General features: G+C 47.8%; 1 protein-coding gene across 4 annotated transcripts in view; it reads right to left on the bottom strand.

The window, feature by feature from the left end:
* Nucleotides 1–17414, bottom strand: part of PPM1M (protein phosphatase, Mg2+/Mn2+ dependent 1M) — a 242076-nt gene that overhangs the window by 85895 nt on the left and 138767 nt on the right. For all 4 annotated transcript variants that reach the window (XM_078661457.1, XM_078661456.1, XM_078661458.1 and 1 more), the window contains exons 5-6: nucleotides 12409–12521; nucleotides 7719–7803 (exon numbers count right to left, since the gene is read on the bottom strand). In XM_078661457.1, the coding sequence (XP_078517583.1) occupies nucleotides 7719–7803; nucleotides 12409–12521 (198 nt within the window). The remainder of the gene's footprint in view (nucleotides 1–7718; nucleotides 7804–12408; nucleotides 12522–17414) is intronic.

The following is a 17414-nucleotide window of genomic DNA, read 5'->3' as shown; positions in this document are numbered from 1 at the left end:
ACATCATGGGTACACCAATCAGTTTGGCTGGGTGTCAGAGAGAACATATGTCGAAAGGATTGCAGAACTTGCCTGCAATCCTGTTGCTGATGTTCAGTGAGGCTGCCACAAAAGACAACACCATCAACTGACCCATCATCAGGATTCTGAGTGAGCAGGTCTGGGAGAGGGTCACTCTCTTCCTCCTGTCCCTCATCTGTGGCCATGAGCAAGCTCATGTCCTTCCTGTCAACATATGCCTTGAGCCTGTTAACATGGAGCACTCTGAGAGGGCTCCTGGGAGTTCCAAGGTCCACCAAGTAGGTAACCTCTCCCTTTTGCTCAATGATGGTGTGGGGCCCAGACCATTTGTCTTTCAGAGCTGCTGGGGCCACTGGCTCCAGCACCCACACCTTCTGTCCTGGCTGGTACACAGTCAGTACAGCCTTTTGGTCATGCCAAGCTTTTTGAAGTTCCTGGCTGGCCTCAAGGTTTTTAGATGCCTTCTCCATATACTCAGCCATCCTGGAGCGGAGACCAAGTACATAGTCCACTATGTTGGTTGCAGGCTTTTTGAGAGGTCTCTCCCATCCTTCCTTCACCAAACACAGGGGTCCCCTTACAGGATGCCCATACAGAAGCTCAAAAGGGCTGTAGCCAACCCCCTTCTGTGGGACCTCTCTGTAAGCAAACAAGAGGCAGGGGATCAGGACATCCCATCTTCTCCTAAGAGGTTCAGGTAGTCCATGAATCATCCCTTTCAGGGTCCTGTTGAATCTCTCAACAAGCCCATTGCATTGTGGATGATAGGGTGTGGTGAACTTGTAGTTCACACCACACTCTTTCCACATGGCAGTCAGATATCCTGACATGAAGTTTGTACCTCTGTCAGAAACGACCTCCTTAGGGAAACCCACTCTGGAGAACACTCCAACTAGGGCTCTTGCCACTACAGGGGCTGTAGTGGTCCTAAGGGGAATAGCCTCAGGATACCTGGTGGCATGGTCCACCACCACCAGTATAAACTTGTGTCCGGATGCTGTCTGGGGTTCCATTGGACCAACAATGTCAATCCCCACTCTTTCAAAGGGAACCCCCACCACAGGTAGTGGTATGAGGGGGGCCTTGGTTGTGCCACCTGACTTACCACTGGCTTGGCAAGTGACACATGAGCGACAAAACTCCTTGGTATTCTCATTCATATGGGGCCAGTGAAAGTGTGAGACAAGCCTGTCCCAAGTCTTTGTCTGACCTAAATGACCTGCAAGGGGAATCTCATGGGCCAAGGTGAGAAGGAAACCTCTCAGAGACAAGGGGATGACCAGCCTCCTGGTTGCACCAGGCTTGGGGTCTCTTGACTCAGAGTACAGGAGTCCATCTTCCCAGTATACCCTGTGGGCACCTGTGGCATTCCCTGCAGCCTCAGCAGCAGCCTGCTGTCTGAGGGGTTCAAGGGAAGGGCAGCTCAACTGTTCCTTCCCCAGGTCTGCTCTGGAGGGTCCCCCTGAGCCCAGAAACTCAACTTGATCAAGTTCAAGCTCTTTAGGCTCAGTTTCCCTCAGCTCTTCTAGATCAGCCTCCTCAGAGACTTGATCCTCAACCTGGGGCAAGGGGGAAGGCAAAGCCTTACCCTTACTGCTCTTCTTCTTGGAAGGTGTCTGGTCCATAATTTCAGGATCCAGCACCTGTTCAGTGGGGCATCTTCTGGCCTGTGACCTAGTCACAGCAAGCACATGTGCTGGCAAGCCTAACATCTCCATGTGAGTCCTCTGCTCCACTTCTGACCATTGTGATGACTCCAAATCATTGCCCAACAAACAATCAACTGGGAGGTCTGAACTGACTACAACTTTCTTTTGTCCCTTCACTCCACCCCAGGAGAAAGCCACAATTGCCACACTATGACTAGTAGTGACATTGCTGGCATTGGTCACCAGGAAATCAGTACCTGGCATGATCTGTCCAGGGTCCACAAAGTTAGGTGTCACCATGGTGACACTGGCACAAGTGTCCCTATAGGCCTGAGCCATTTTGCCATTAATCAAAGGTGTCTGCCTGTATTTGCCCAAAGTATTGGGACTTATCTCAGGGGACATATCCATATCCCCTGTACAGACAAGGACAGCCTGAGTGAGTGTGCCAACTAAGTTGTCAGACCCCTCAGTACCCAAGGTTAACCCCACTAATGCCTTGGGAGTGACACTACCACTACTGACTGTACTAGGGGGTGCAGTTGCTTTAGGAGCTGTAGTGGCAGGAGTTTGTCCTCCTCTTTTGGTGCACTCACTAAACCAGTGAGATTTACTTTTGCAGTACTGGCACCACCTTTTCGACTGGCCTTCTTGAGTCTTCTTCTTCTGGGAAGCCTGACCCCCACCCTCTTTGGTTTGTTGGGGACCTGGTGAAGACTTCTGGTCATTTTGCTCATTCTTAACATTACCCTTCTGGTCTGCTTTCTTCTGACCACCCTGGTTCTGGTTCTGGTTGATCCTTGTCCTGACCCATTTGTCTGCCTTCTTTCCCAATTCTTGGGGAGAGGTCAGATCTGAATCAACAAGGTGCTGGTGCAGCAACTGGTTCTGACAATTGTTCAAAATTTGTTCTCTCATCATTAGATTATACAATCCTGTGTAATCTGTAACCTTGCTACCCAGCAACCAGCCCTCCAAAGCCTTAGTGGCACAATCCACAAAATCAGACCAGTCCTGAGACTGAGTTTTCTGGGTGTCTCTGAACAGCAACCTGTACTGCTCAGTGGTTAAACCAAACCCATCAACCAGTGTATTCTTCAGGACCTGGTAATTGTTAGCATCCTCAACTCTAGTAGTGAGGAGCTTATCTCTACCTTTACCATCAAAGGAGAGCCACAGTATAGCTGCCCACTGACTCTGGGGAATGCCCTGCACAGTGCAGGCCCTCTCCAGAGCAGCCATCCATTTCTGGATGTCATCCCCTTGCTTGAAGGGGGGCACTATTTTAGTCAGGTGTTTAGTATCTAAACCCTTCTCTCTATCTCTTGGGAGATTGCTGCCACCAGTGGGAGCTAGCCCACTCATCTGCTGCTCTCTTGCCAGGGCAAGCTTCTCTTTGGCCAGGGCAATTTCTTCCCTTTCAATCCTCAGTTCAGCTTGTCTCATCCTAGCTTCATGCTCCTTTCTCTGAGGGGAAGTAAATCTCCTCTGTGGAGGATTCCTTCTCCCCTGAGAAGAGGCATTAGAGTGCAGAGATCTATTGGAGTCCCTAGAAAGAGATCTATCTCTCCTAACTCCAAGGTTAGGCCCACTTCGGGTTAGTACTGGGGGGCCCCCAGATCCTAGCCCAAGTAAGTCTAAGTTGGTCCTAGTTAGCCTTCTGACTACCTCAAGACCCTTGTCTACCTCATCCCCAGAGAGTACCTCCTGATCCTCCTCCTCAACTGCTGAATCAGTGTTGTGGAGATCTGGATCCCCAGAGGTTCCTTCTAAGGCTGGCATGTTCTCATGTAACTGAGAAAGCTTTCTGGCATCATATGTCTCTAGGAGACCTATCAGAAAGGAAGTGGTGGGGTTAGACCCCTGCTTCAGTTTTCTGGAGACACAGATCTGTCTCATCTCATGAAAGCTGAGAGCTGCATATCTTGAAGTGACCTGTGGAGGGTCAACACTGACCAGGGGAGTCTCAGTAGAGTCCTCCTGAGTCGACATGCTTTTCTAGTGAGGTGTAAGTGGTGCACTTACCTACACTATATGTTTGCCTACTGATCCCTTGCTAGAGTTGTAGTTTAGGGTGTGCTAGGCCCTAGGAGCTACAACAGCTGGTTCAGTAGAACTCAGAGTATTCTAAGCTAAGTTATATGTACCTTTAGTACTTATGTGATCTTTCACAAGATATTCTTAGGGCATGTGTGGTAAAACAACAGCAAGCTCAAATCCCACCCGCTGCTCACCAATGTGAGAAGTTGGCCTGATGTGCAGTGCTCACTATTCTAGTGATCACTATATATCAGTCCAAACAACCCTTATTGATGATTGGTTGTAAGTCAACCTTATAGACCAGCTATCCTAGTAGCATGGATACGAGCAGTCTAAGGCTAAGACTCTAGAGGGCGTGTTAAGCCAGCTGTTTTACCATCACATTACCCCTTGAACACCCAGTGAAAGGACACCACACAAGTTGTTATGAAAATAAACAGTGTATTTATTTATAACAAGACTACCCTGGCTCTTTATGAGACAGGGAGCTAAGCACACAACAAAACTCTTACGAAAATACTTTAAGTTAGCACGTTATACACAAATGCCCGAGGGGCACGAAAAACCATATACGCTAAAAGTGGAATGCGAATTACTAGCAGGTAAGTAACAGTTCTAATAGGCTTTGGAATCGCTAGGACTGGACTAGGGAATCGTTAGATTACTACTAGGAGGCCTAGGGGACTCGGGTGCAGAGTGTGCACTCTCACGCGGGATGCGGGACAAAGTCTATGGAAGCTAGAATTCACAAAGTTAGTGTTCACGGGCGAACCCGACCTGGTAGGGAGAAAACGACAGTGGATCCTGACCCTTGGATAGTGAGGCTATGCTGGGACACCGGAGTGCCGAAGTTACCTAGCCCAGGGGCTGCAGCTGCATAGGTCTGAAAAGACGTCGGGGATCTCGTTGCCGGACCAGGAGCCTGGAAGGAAGAAGTTGCTGGCAGGCGACCAGTGAAGAAAAGTTCGATGGATCCAAGCCTGGATCAAGGAAGAAGAAAACCTGAAAGCAGAGGGGACCAAGTTCTTGAATCACTAGCCAGTGATTAAGTGGGCACCAGGATGGCACCGGGCGAAGTCACCGCAGTCAGGTGAGTGGGCGCTGCTGGGCTCTGCAGTCTCTCGGACCAGGAGGCGTTGTCGGCGACCAGGATGGAGGTGCGAGCTGTCCCACGATGGATGAAGTCGTTGGCGTCGAAGTTACCCAGGATTGGGCAACAAGCCTTGGCTAATTCAAGCCCACGCGGTGGACTCAAAATGGCGTCTTGAGTGGACCAGGAGGGCCCGGGGTGCTCCTCTTCTGGAAGGGAGCAAGGGCCAGTCTGGAGCAACCAGACCAGCAGCAGAAATGTCGTCGGGCGTCGTCAGGAAGGCCACAAGCCAACGGGCTAGTAGCCAAACAACGCGGTGAGCAGCGGAAAGCAGAAGGGCCCCACGCAGATCGTGGAGATGCTGGGGGGCTGCACTTCGGAGCTGGAGCTGCTCAGAGTCGGGGCTTCTCGGACCCCAAAGCACTCACCAGTAGATTACTCGGCGGGCTTGCTGGAAAGAAGTCGTGCAGTCTTGCAGATGGCCGGTCCCTTGAGGTCTCGTCGCACCCACGGTTCTCAGCTGGGCTGTAGAGGTGGGTAGAGGTCAGAGGTGCCAGGGAAGCCGGTTCTCGTCGAGCTGGGCAGTCGGATTCCGGAGGAAGGACTTACAGCAGACCGCAGTGTTCTTAGATGGTGCCTGCGGATGCAGGGTGACTACTCCTTAGTCACAAGGGAGAAATCTTAGGAAGAAGTCTTGAGTTCCTTTCGCAGAAAGTAGTTTCAGGATTCAAAGATGATCTGATTTGGAAGGGGGCCAGTCTCTACCTTTATCCTGTAAAAAGGGGCTGGCACGCGACTAAGTCCTGCCCTATGGGTGGGACTAGGAGGGGGGTGGTTACACCCACTTCCTTGGCGGGCTTTTCCCCAGCACAGGGTCTGGAGTGACCCTGGAACTGGTTCCAGCCAGCCTATGCACAGTGAGCACCGGGGTGCCACGTGCAGTCACCTTCCTCTAAAGCCCTGCCTACCTACAATACACAAAACCCTGTCTGGGACGGTGCTGGCACCGCCCCTGGCAGGAAACCCTTTGTCCTTATCTCCTGCTCTGGGAGGACTCCCAGCAGCAGGAGGGCAGACTTGTGTCTCAGTGGCAGCATCCATTTTGTGGATGCTAAGGCTCTGTCTGACTTTTAACCGGGTTATAGGTTACATGCATGTCGTGTCCCTCTAGAAGGGTGGAATGCTAACCCCGTCGCCAGAATTGGCGAGGGGTTAGTATTCCAATTCGTATGACACCTTACTCGACATGTTTTGATAAAGCGATACCAGAGTTGGCATATAACCGCGAGGATTATAATGCACTTAAGAGTATATGGTATGCGATATCATGGAAACGGCTAAGGGATGGATCCCGAAAGCCGCAGACAGGCTCAGCTCATGCCAGAGCACCATCTCACACGATTCCCAGCACTCTGCCTTCAGGATTGTTAAGGCCTGCCATAGGAGTGACTGATAGGAGATCTGTGTGTCCATTTAGGGTTAGATATAGGTATACTATATCTACAGCAAAGGGTGAGTACACCACCTTGCCCCAGCTGTCGTGCAGCCAGTTGTGTCAGTTTTAGTTAGTCAATCCAGGGGTGGCACAATACATGCTTCAGCCCCTGGGAGACTTCTGGGTGCACCTCAGCCCTGGGTACAGGGACTTGGAGAGGGCCCAGTGCCAATTCAGTACCTGAGTACAATTTGGATAGAGAGAACAGCTAGGCTGTGGGTCTGATTAGCAGGCCCACAGCCAGGGAAAGCCGTAAACCAGTGCAGCAAAAAGCAAAAATCTGGGTGATCATAGGATTGCAGACCCTACTCTCCTACAGGCTCCTCCCAGGAAGGTTCTAGAGGGAGGTCGGAGCTGATTGGCTGACTGGGAGAGTTTGGTCCTTTTTACATAAGGACTAAGAAAGGCTACTAAGGGGAGGCCCTTAGGCCTATTTTCTCTATGTATGTCTATAGGACATTACTTTTTTATGTACCGGAGGCTCCCGTCTCGACGACGGGGAATGATTCAGGCATGTGAATCCATGAAAGACACCCCTAATACTGGATAACTAGGGTCTCTAGGTGAAACAAAATGAGTCTTGGATAACAAAAAGAAGTTATATTTGACATAATATATTGATATGTAAAATTACAAATAAACTTTAATTGACATCGATAATAGTGGGTAGTGAAGCAAACGTGATGTGAAGGTGTGCTCAGGCAAGCAAAAGTGACAAACTAGTCTTAAAAGTGTATATTTATGTCACAATCTGAATAAAAGCAATGCAGCCCAAACAATTTTAATAAAGAGAAAGAGGATCGCATGCAATGTCAACGAAGTTTCGATCCTTTATAAATGTGAGGATCATCATCGGGACAATTATGAAAGGATGTATGAGATACAGCAATGTGCCATGGCATACAGGAATATCACAATGTCACTCTCATGGAATAAGTGGCATCAGAAAAGCAGCCAATGAGAAGGCCGGGGCATATATAGTCACAGGGTAATCTAATTGTTGAGAAACAGGAAATCAAGGCGCAATAGTGCTCAATGGATATCCAATATTGCATTGCGAATGGGTGCTTGTTGAGTAAAGACGAACCGGGAAGATGTTAGACCGTGTCTACAGTGGACACCGAAGAACCTTAAGGCAGTGTTGATAGAGGAAGCATTTTTATTATTTATCAAGGCATGGAGAAGTTACATGTTAGAACATTACGTTATTGCACATATTCATGGCGTTTTAAGCAAGATTAGTGTTTTTAAAGGATTACGGTAATTTATGGTATGTCCTTTGATTCAAATGAGTTTAAAGGCTTGTTATGGATTTAAAATTGAAACTAAAATCACTGCCTGGGGGAAGCCCACCTATAGAATGAACAAATACCACCTATACACTATTGCTACTGATGGAATAAAGCACTTATTGTGCACATACCAGGTGTTGGATTCTCTTCCTCTCCAGCTCTGGTGTAAATTCCGTGCTCAGTTGCAGGAGACTCTGCTTCTGGACCAAAAGTGCTCTGTAGGGGGACATTCAGGAGCAAAAATGTTCAGCTGTACAAGAAGGATGAAAGGATAGCACATATGAAGGCAGTAACCACTCTATTTAAGGACCTTCCTTTCATGTTGACGAGAATTATGGTGAGCGTTCTATTACTGCATAGCTCAATTGCCTTGCAATTTCTTTGATTTGTTTTCGAGGCTCTTTTTAGTTAAACATAATTATAGTTACTATGTTTTTTCAGGTGGCATGAGATCCATTAGTTTATTCAATGCCCAGTCACATATATTTATATTCACTTCTCCATCCTGAAATCTTTTTTTTTTATCACAACCACATTTAATGCTATTAGTCTCCCAGCATTCTCTTTTACCAAGTCAAGCACTTTCTGTGAAACATCCTTTTAAACTTGCTGTAACCCAGAGGCCACAACACTGCTCTGTGGCCTCAATAAACAATAGCCACTCCTCAAAATGCCGCAGTCTCTAACCAATTCAGTTTCTATATTTAAATATCTTTGGAGAAATGTATGGAATCCCAGGGCAGTTTAAAGGGCAAACTGAATTTTTGAAAAGTCAAAGAGACGATGATGTATTTTAATTGAAGCATGCTTCGGCACTGCACATTCAGAGTGTATAATATTCCTTTCAGTGATAATGACACAGATACTTCCACATCTTACTAACTCTTGTATGATTATATCAATAAGCTTATTTTTTACATTATGTGGTAATAAGGTGATAGCAAAACAGATAAAATAAATACCCCATCATGCTGGTAAATGAACACCATGAACAACATCCACTTAATTGACGATCATCAACAATAGCCCTCAACAAACGTAACAGAATGACCATTTCATGTCCACGAAGTCTAGGTCTCCACTCCTATTTTGTATCCAACTCAGTATTCTCTTTCCAAACACATCCAACAATACTCTTCTTACCATTAGTTCATCTCAGTACAATACTGTGAGGGGGCAGTGGCTGGTGCGCCCCCTTTCAAACCACTCTAATTCCACTGTATAATAAGATGTAACTTGGGGTTCCATAAGTGGCAACCCCTGTTTCCTGAACTTCTTCATTGATCTCATTTAGATGGTCCAAGCCATTCCTCTGGAGAAGGGACCATTGCTGTGGGAATCATTTGCTTCTGACAACCACAATCTCATGTTGCCTTCTACTCGTTTCCACAATGACAGAATCAGGACAGATTACCTTAGAGATCGTTCTGGTTCTCATACTCCTTGTTCCCTTTTCACAACTGATTGGACTGCGCATGTGATAACAGCAGGACTGGAATAAAAGCTCCAAAAAAGGTGGCTGCTGTAAAAGAATGTTTAATTGCTCACTCTGCAACCACACCTCTTCATGTGTGAGCACCGCCACTGTATAAGTACAACAATAACAATCACATGCTTATTCTTTCCTAAATGCTAGATTCTCACATAGCATGTGCTGACTGAGATGATGGCTGGATGGATGTAGAGAAAGAGCAGGAAGTCATAGCCCTGCAATAACCATGAAGGCAATTTTTCCCCACTCTGCTGTCCAACTTTCTCTCCTTCACATGTGATTTGAAACATTTACCTCACAGTTTAAGCATTTAGAGGGAGGAAAACAGCATATGCCTAGCCAGAATACAAGTTGTTCTGGAGAGCCCAAAAACAATCTACAATAGAGACATACAATTGAAAAGCTGCTACTGCTTTCCTTGCCTGAAACGAGTCAATGGCTGAGAAGTTTAAACTACTCTGTTGGCATAAGAATTAGAAAAGCCAGAAAATATTTATTAGACACACAGAGGCCATGAGGAAATCCGTGATTAGCGACAAATGCATGTCTCATAAAGTCTTAAAGGTTTTCTCAGTTATAAAACTAAAGGTCTATTGAGACATCTAAAAAATGAAATCACTTCAGCCAAAAAAGCAAGAGGTCTAGGCCAAAAAAACCAAGAGGGTAACTTATTTTTTCCTAATCCATTTTTTGCCACTTAAAAGTAACCCCAACCAAAAATAAACCAGTAACGCTTTCAAAAACAATTGTAAATTCAGAACAGAAAACATGTTGCATGATTAACTCACACCTCACAGCAATTAATCTAGTACATAATGTTATCACAGCACCTCCATGTGAAGAAGCTCTATAAGTCAACCTCAAACCCCATATTTATTTATGCTTCTGAGACATCTTCATCCTCATATATAGGTGCTTACAGTACCATGCAGATATCTAAACCTGCCATTAACTTTGTGAGGCTTAGCGCGTCAGACACTCTCCCGTTCTGAACAATGTCCTGCTTCAACACAGCTAGGCTGAGGGTGATGAGAGGCTGTCCACATCTTGTGGTATCTAGATTTAGAAGTATATTCAGCAAGGCCATCTGAGGGGTGGGAACCATCAGCCACGCACATGCCACATGAGGAGGGATCTTCTATAGAAAGTTTTGTATCGCATTCAGGACTCACCTAATGCTACTATTTTGATTGGGGATACTTTCCCAAATTAGGGATAAAGGTAAGGGTCTCCAATTAAGAAGATCCTCTCTTAATGTGTCTAACATTAAGGTCACGTTGCCTGTCAACCCCTGTTACTTCTTATTTGCAAGGAACATTCCCAGAAAGCAAAAGCCACTAAATGCCACTTCACAAGTCCTTCGCAAGAGAAACACACAGGACGTAGTTCAGTCTACCTCAAGTATCAATTAAACCCAGTATTTTATTTAGCTGGCTGCCATGATTAACTTGAGAGACTTAAATATATGGTATAAGTTTGACCTCATGTACAGCTATGTGGTCCTCAAATCCCAGGACCACAGAAAAACCTTGTGCCTCATCCAAATATAACAACTTAACTAGGGGCTCAGCTGCCAAGGAAAATAGTAAAAGTGATAATGGACATCCCTTCCAGGAACCTTAGCCAACAGAAAATGGTCCTGAGGGTATTCCATTTTCTGTGCACTAATGTCACATATACATCAGGCGGACATTCACAATAAACATTGTCCCTGGTAATGAGAGGATCAGAGTATATTAAGTGACCTGGAAGGGACAAAAAGCATACCCTCGTAGAGGGGACAGTACTACTGTCAGTGCCCAGGGTGAATAACATAGAGAGTTGGTGACCGCATACAGCGTTTTTTAAATCTTTACTATTACCAGACCATTTCTCTGTGTCAGAAGAAAGAGCATGGTCTACTGACCCTGTGGGGTATACTTTTACCATTATGTGAATCACAGATCCTTACGCTGACATTCTGTATGCATGTGGTGTGCATGTGTGTGCTTTGAGTGTGTGACACACGTATGGTAGTAGGACCAGTGAGATCTATTTTGTATGGTCAATTGTTTCGACTGGCACAGGTTGGAGGATGGATTTAGCTTCCTCAGATAGTAGAAGTGTATTTCTGTGGCAGGAAGGTGGAGATCCAGACAATGAAGCAAGAGACACTGGAGACAGTGTTGCCTTTCGAAATTCCATGAGAACTTTGTTAGCAAAGGGCTGCTGATTAGTTATGCACAAGCCCTTCTGTTTGGTAGATGTAGAGGTGACCACTGTACCCTTGCTTTGGATACTATTGCTTGGAGCCAGAATCACTGCAACTTGTTGCAAGAGCCATCACTTTGCACAAAAGCTGTGTCTGAGGATTCAAAGCAGTTCGGAGTCTGCAGACCATGGATCCACCTCGCCTGCCTGGAAAATAGGAATTAAAATGGGATCCAAACCACCCCACCGTGTTTTGTTCCAGTCCCAAATTTTTCTTGACCAATTAAGGGAGAGTATTTGCAGCGCATTCTAAGGAATCCTATGTGACAAGATCTGCATGACAGCATAGCCACTCTCCTAGAGATAAGGGGCCATCACTTGAAGTCTGCAACTTTCTAGAGAAGCTGAGAGTATGTCTAAGCACCTAGATGTGCGCTTGCCTGTGCAGAAAGGGAACATCTGCTAGTGACGAATGCCGCCTGCATGGTTCAAGAGGCTGCAACATCTGACAAGCCAGTCGCATGCCCTATTCAGCTCCAGTGGTCCCAAGAGGGGCACAGTCACTGATCACGGTTGCTGGCACTGGTGCCCAAGGATGCAAAGTCATTCACTGCACCAGGCCTTGCCATTTCACTCCTACTGTCGACTCCTACGACTAGTTCTGTGTCTTTGCCAAAGTTGCCCCTGTGGGGACAATCCCAGAGAGGAAGAGGTGGTAAGCCGGCACCATAGAAGGTTGCAACATTTCACTAGGTCTTGTAGAGATAATGCAACCCAGTAATTGAAAGCAACTTTGAAGTGTAGTATTTGGGTTTGTCCAGTGGCTCATCCGCGCTCTAACTCCTGGAACAGGATCTGACTGTAAGGCAAAGTCAATAAGGTAGATTATTCTAAGGAATAGGGACCGTTAGGGGATCTCACTTAGGGGTGATATGTAGCTGTTAGGGGAAAACCTTATAGTTACAGTTAGTCTTCTTGTTTCTCACCACTTTTTTCCTCTCAATTCTTTCACTTATCATTAACAGTATATATTTTCGCAAAACAAGTTTCTCAATAAAAGTTTTCTCACTTTTGTTTTAACTTTCAATCTAGATTAGTCTGGACATGTATTACTTTACTGTCAGGGGGAGCTAACTCACCTGCTATCTCCAGCGTTGGCAATATAGAGCTTTCTTTGCAGATAGAAGGCCATCAGAGCTGTACAGCCATCTACTTGGCTACTGAGAGCCATCTCCTGGCCAATCATTTCATCCTGTGAAATATAAATTGACTGCATTAGACTAAGATTTAAATATTTGATTAACTGATATTGTGGGTCTCCTGTCTCAATCACCTGAAACATCATTCAAATGCCTATGCAGAAATTAATCTTATCCCAAAAGGTCCCTCATCTCCAGACAGATAATGCTTACATAAGTATATTTTGCCTAAATGTATTAAAAGACTCAGAATCTGTGCTCTGTCATCAACCAGATACTTCTACATTCTCAGAATGCACCTAGACAAAATGTACCTATTGCCATACACCAACCCACTTTAACTCATTCCTTCCTTTTTCTTAACCAATTGTTTTCCTCATCTGTTTTTGCTTTCCACTTACCTTCTTCTTTTGCTGTTTCAATCTTCTTGTTTGCTCTCCCACTCTACCTCTCCACTTTCCTATTTACTTTCCCCAGGTAATCTTTTTTAACTTTCCCTGCAAATGTTTTATAAAAATGTTAAAACCTGATAATCCAAGTTATTTCATAGCAGTCTTCAGTTTTCAATGTCTGGAGTCCACCTCCTATGGACAAGCTGTCTTTGTAGGAAATTATATGTGGCGACCTATTGCAGGCTGTGGTGGAAATGTACCAAAGCAATAATTTGCTTAAACACTACACTCAGAAAATCCTATTGCAGGTTTGAGAACACCCTCTTTAGAACTGTTGGAACCGGAGGTCTCTGGTTGGCACAGGTATGCACTTGTGACAAGCAGGGACCCTCAGCTCCACGTCAGGGCAAGGGAACTACTCCTTTGAATAACCCCTGCTCACCCTCTAGGTAGTGTGGCGCAAGCAGACAAGGCTAATCCTCAGGGCGATAGTAAGTTAAGCATTTATGATCACACACAGTAAACCCACTGACCCACCACAAATGGACACCAGTCGGATGTATGACGTTACAACGCATACTTATACAACGCCTACCTTTACATCGCATTTTTTACAACGCATACCATTACAACGCATAATCCTTTTGGGCGCTGGATAGTGAATAGTTTAATTTACTATTCCAACTCCAGCCCCCGTGGACACTAGGGAAGGTTATTGGATAGTAAAGTAACCTATTCCCTATCCTAGAGCGCCCCCAAGCGCTATGCGTTGTAATAGTTTGCGTTGTAAAAGTTGCGATGTAATGGTAGTGTGTTGTAAAAGTTTCGTTGTAAACGCTGTTCACCCACCAGTCATGTAGTTGTATCAAAAATACGTATACTTTATATAAAAGATAGATTCAAGCAGGATTATCACAAGACCATATAACGTTTAGCGATTCGAGGCCACCAGATTATGATAGGCAAGATTTTAGTCTTTGAATGTACGTTGTTCAGCAAGGTACGATGACAGGGAAATAAGAATGTTGCGGACCCTGGATCCGATATGAACTCGGGACGGAGTTCAAGTGTACCTTGCTTGTGGAAGTCCGAGGCTTTTCAGGCGCGGCTAGTGAGGGCGGACTCCAGACGAGGCCAACGGTTCTCCAGAGGATCTCTCCGGCTCAGGTCCCCTTCGAGGTGCGAGGTGGAGGAGCAGGACTGTGGAGGGTTGTGGCGATGCAGCTCACGGGGCGAGGCGCCGTTCAGGCCTGCGGAGCGTACTACTTCTTAGCACGCCGGGTCGTACTCGTGGATCTGTGAGGGGCGTCACGTTCCATGGCAGACGAGTGCAACACCAGGCTTCTGGTACCACTGCACGAGGAAGCCTTTCTTGAGGTGCGACACGGGTCTTGGTATGCAGGAGGGCAAAGTGAGACAGTCGGGTACGTTACGATGTACGGACCGTCCGAGGCTATGGAATGCGCTCCGTGCAGATTCCGGCGGGAGAAGATGAGAAGTGCACAACGCGCTCCGTTAGCGGCGAGGTGACAGGAGAGCAGGCGGCCCGGCACTGAAGCGGAGAGCGACTCAGGGATGAGCGGGCTCTCTACGGCGGGGCGACCAGGTTCCGAGCTGTCACGACCTGGGAGGGGGCGAAGGCACCCGAGTCACAACTCCGGCGAGGGAATAAGAACTAAGGCCCAACAGCAGACGGGCACAAGCAGATAGAACCCAATGGTCCTGGGGTTCCGTTCAGGGGGCAAGCTCTCGATCAAGCCCTTGGAGATCGTTTCAAGCACAAGTCTACAAAGTCCTTTCTGGTCCTTTCCTCTCCGTTCTCAGCAAGGCACCACTGCAGGCCAGTCTTACAGGATTCAGACCGGTTTCCGTCCTTCAGCTTCTCTTGGTCCTTCTAGTCAGGCAGAGGTTCGTCGTGGTCAAAACTGGATCTGATTTGTAAGGAGCGAAGCTCCTATATTTATACCGTGATTCTTTAATCTTTGCAGGCCAGGGGGCCTGAGCCTAGTTCAACCCGGTTTTGGAGTACTCTGTTTACAGGAAGCTGCCGTCTTCTTTCAGAGTGCGGGCAGAGACATCAGACGCTCCGCAGGAGGTGGAGCCAGCATTGTGGTGGTGGAGCACAACCCTACTCAGAGTCAAGGACTACTCCGCCCACCCATCCTGGTGTAAGCACCCTATTCACCACCTGGGGGTCCCAACTGTCCCCGGGAATCTCCCAGCCCTTTCACTCACACAAACCCAGACAACAGATACACATCCTGGCAGAGGCGGGCTAAATAGTTAGGTGCGCAAAGGCTATCTTTCTAAAAGTAGCATTTGCAAACGCAGGATATTAAATTAAACCTTACTAAAGGAAGTATTTTATTATTCTGAGTTCAGGCATACTAAACTCGACATGCCACCGTATTCCCTGAGTCTGCCGGGACTATAGCGTGTAATAGTACCGACAGCTCATCTTGGCCTAAGAGAACCGGTAGCCCTTCCATAGTGAAGAAAGAAAAGGGCGGTAATTCACTATGAGGACCTGCCACACTCAAGGCTTGTCCTACCTTACGCTTCAATGCACCCTGCCCGTAGGCCTACCATAGGGGCGACTGATATGGAGGTTAGGGAAGGTTCAGGGACTGGCAAGTGTGGGCACCTGCGCAGTCAGCGTGACAGTACGGGACTGTACGCGGGGTCTGCAATGGCGGACCCGAGTCATGTCTTACGAGGCCGCTTCTGTGGGTGGCGCAACCAGCGCTGCAGGCCCACTAGCAGCATTTGTATCTACAAGCCCCGGCACTCCTCGTGCACTTTACTGGGGACTGACAGTAAACCAAATAAGCCAATCGTGGAAATCAATTACACATACACTTTACATTTGGAGCACTTGCACTGCGGCACGGATTGGCCGTGGCGCAGTGCCCTGAGCATCGAACACCAGCAAAACATCTGAGGCACATCAGCAAAAAGAGGAAGGGAGACTCACACCAAGGTGCCAGGTCTAACACGTGTCCCCTCCAGCTGAAATGTGGGGAGAACAACCCTTGCCCAGGGAGTTTCTCATCACTAAGGCGGAAAAACCTTGACAGACCGTCAGCATTGGCGTGGTCTATGCCAGGGCGGTTTTCCACCGTAAAGTCCATACTCTGTAGAGAAATGGACCACCTCAACAGTTTCGGGTTCTCACCCCTCATCTGCATCAACCATCTGAGGGGCCTGTGGTCCGTCTGAACTCGGAAGTGAGACCCAAACAAGTAGGGTCTTAGCTTCTTCAGGGCCCAGACCACAGCAAAAGCTTCTCGCTCAATCGCACTCCACTTCTGTTCCCGTGGAAGTAACCTCCGACTGATGAAGGCCACAGGGTGATCCCAGTCCTCCTCAGTCGTCTGTGAGAGGACAGCCCCAATCCCATGCTCTGAAGCGTCTGTCTGCACTAAGAATTCTTTGGAGAAATCAGGAGCACGGGCGCCGTGCACATGGCCGTCTTCAGGGTGTCGAATGCTACCTGACAGGCGTCAGTCCAGATCACTTTCCGGGGCTGCTTCTTCGAAGTCAGCTCGGTCAAGGGGGCAACGATGGTGCCGTATCCCTTGACGAACCTCCTGTAATACCCGGTGAGTCCGAGGAAGGCCCTCACCTCCGTTTGAGTCTTGGGGGCTTCCCAAGCTAGGATGGTTTGAATTTTAGGTTGAAGGGGCGCCACCTGGCCGCTCCCAACTTGGTGTCCCAAATACACCACCGAACCCTGCCCGATCTGACACTTGCTTGCCTTGATCGTGAGGCCTGCCTTGCGCAGAGCCGGCAACACTTCCCACAGGTGTCGCAAGTGTTCTTCCCACGTACTGCTGAACACTGCAATGTCATCCAGGTAGGCGGCACTGAACGCGTCCAGTCCAACCAACACCCGGTTGACCAACCTCTGGAAGGTGGCAGGGGCGTTTTTCATCCCGAAGGGCATAACCCGGAATTGGTAGTGCCCATCTGGGGTTGAAAACGCGGACCTCTCCTTGGCCCCGTCAGTTAAGGCGATATGCCAGTACCCAGACGTTAAGTCAAACGTACTGAGGTACCGGGCAGCCCCCAACCGATCGATGAGCTCATCAGCTCTGGGGATGGGGTGCGCGTCAGTCTTCGTGACCGAATTGAGTCCTCGATAGTCCACACAGAACCGTAGTTCGGGTGTGGCTCCCGGCGTCGCAGCCTTCGGGACCAAGACCAATGGGCTGGCCCAAGGACTGCTGGAGGACTCAATCACCCCAAGAGCAAACATCTTCGAGACTTCCTCCTTGATGCAGGCTCGTACCCTGTCAGTCACACGGTAAGCCTTGTGCTTCACCGGCAAGCTGTCTCCCGTGTCCACATCATGGACGCACCAATCTGTGACACCCGGAACCAGGGAGAACAAGTCAGAGAATTGCCCCAGCAGCTGGCGGCAATCACTCTGCTGCTCAGGGGTCAGGGAGGGTGGGAGGTTAACTCCATCCTCTGAACCGTCTCGCTCGGAGGCCACCAAGAGGTCCGGAAGAGGCTCGGTCTCCTCCTCCATTCCATCATCGGTTGCCAACA

Source organism: Lissotriton helveticus, chromosome 9 (genome assembly GCF_964261635.1).
Source record: "Lissotriton helveticus chromosome 9, aLisHel1.1, whole genome shotgun sequence".
NCBI lineage: Eukaryota > Metazoa > Chordata > Amphibia > Caudata > Salamandridae > Lissotriton > Lissotriton helveticus.
This window is presented reverse-complemented; position numbering and strand designations above follow the sequence as displayed.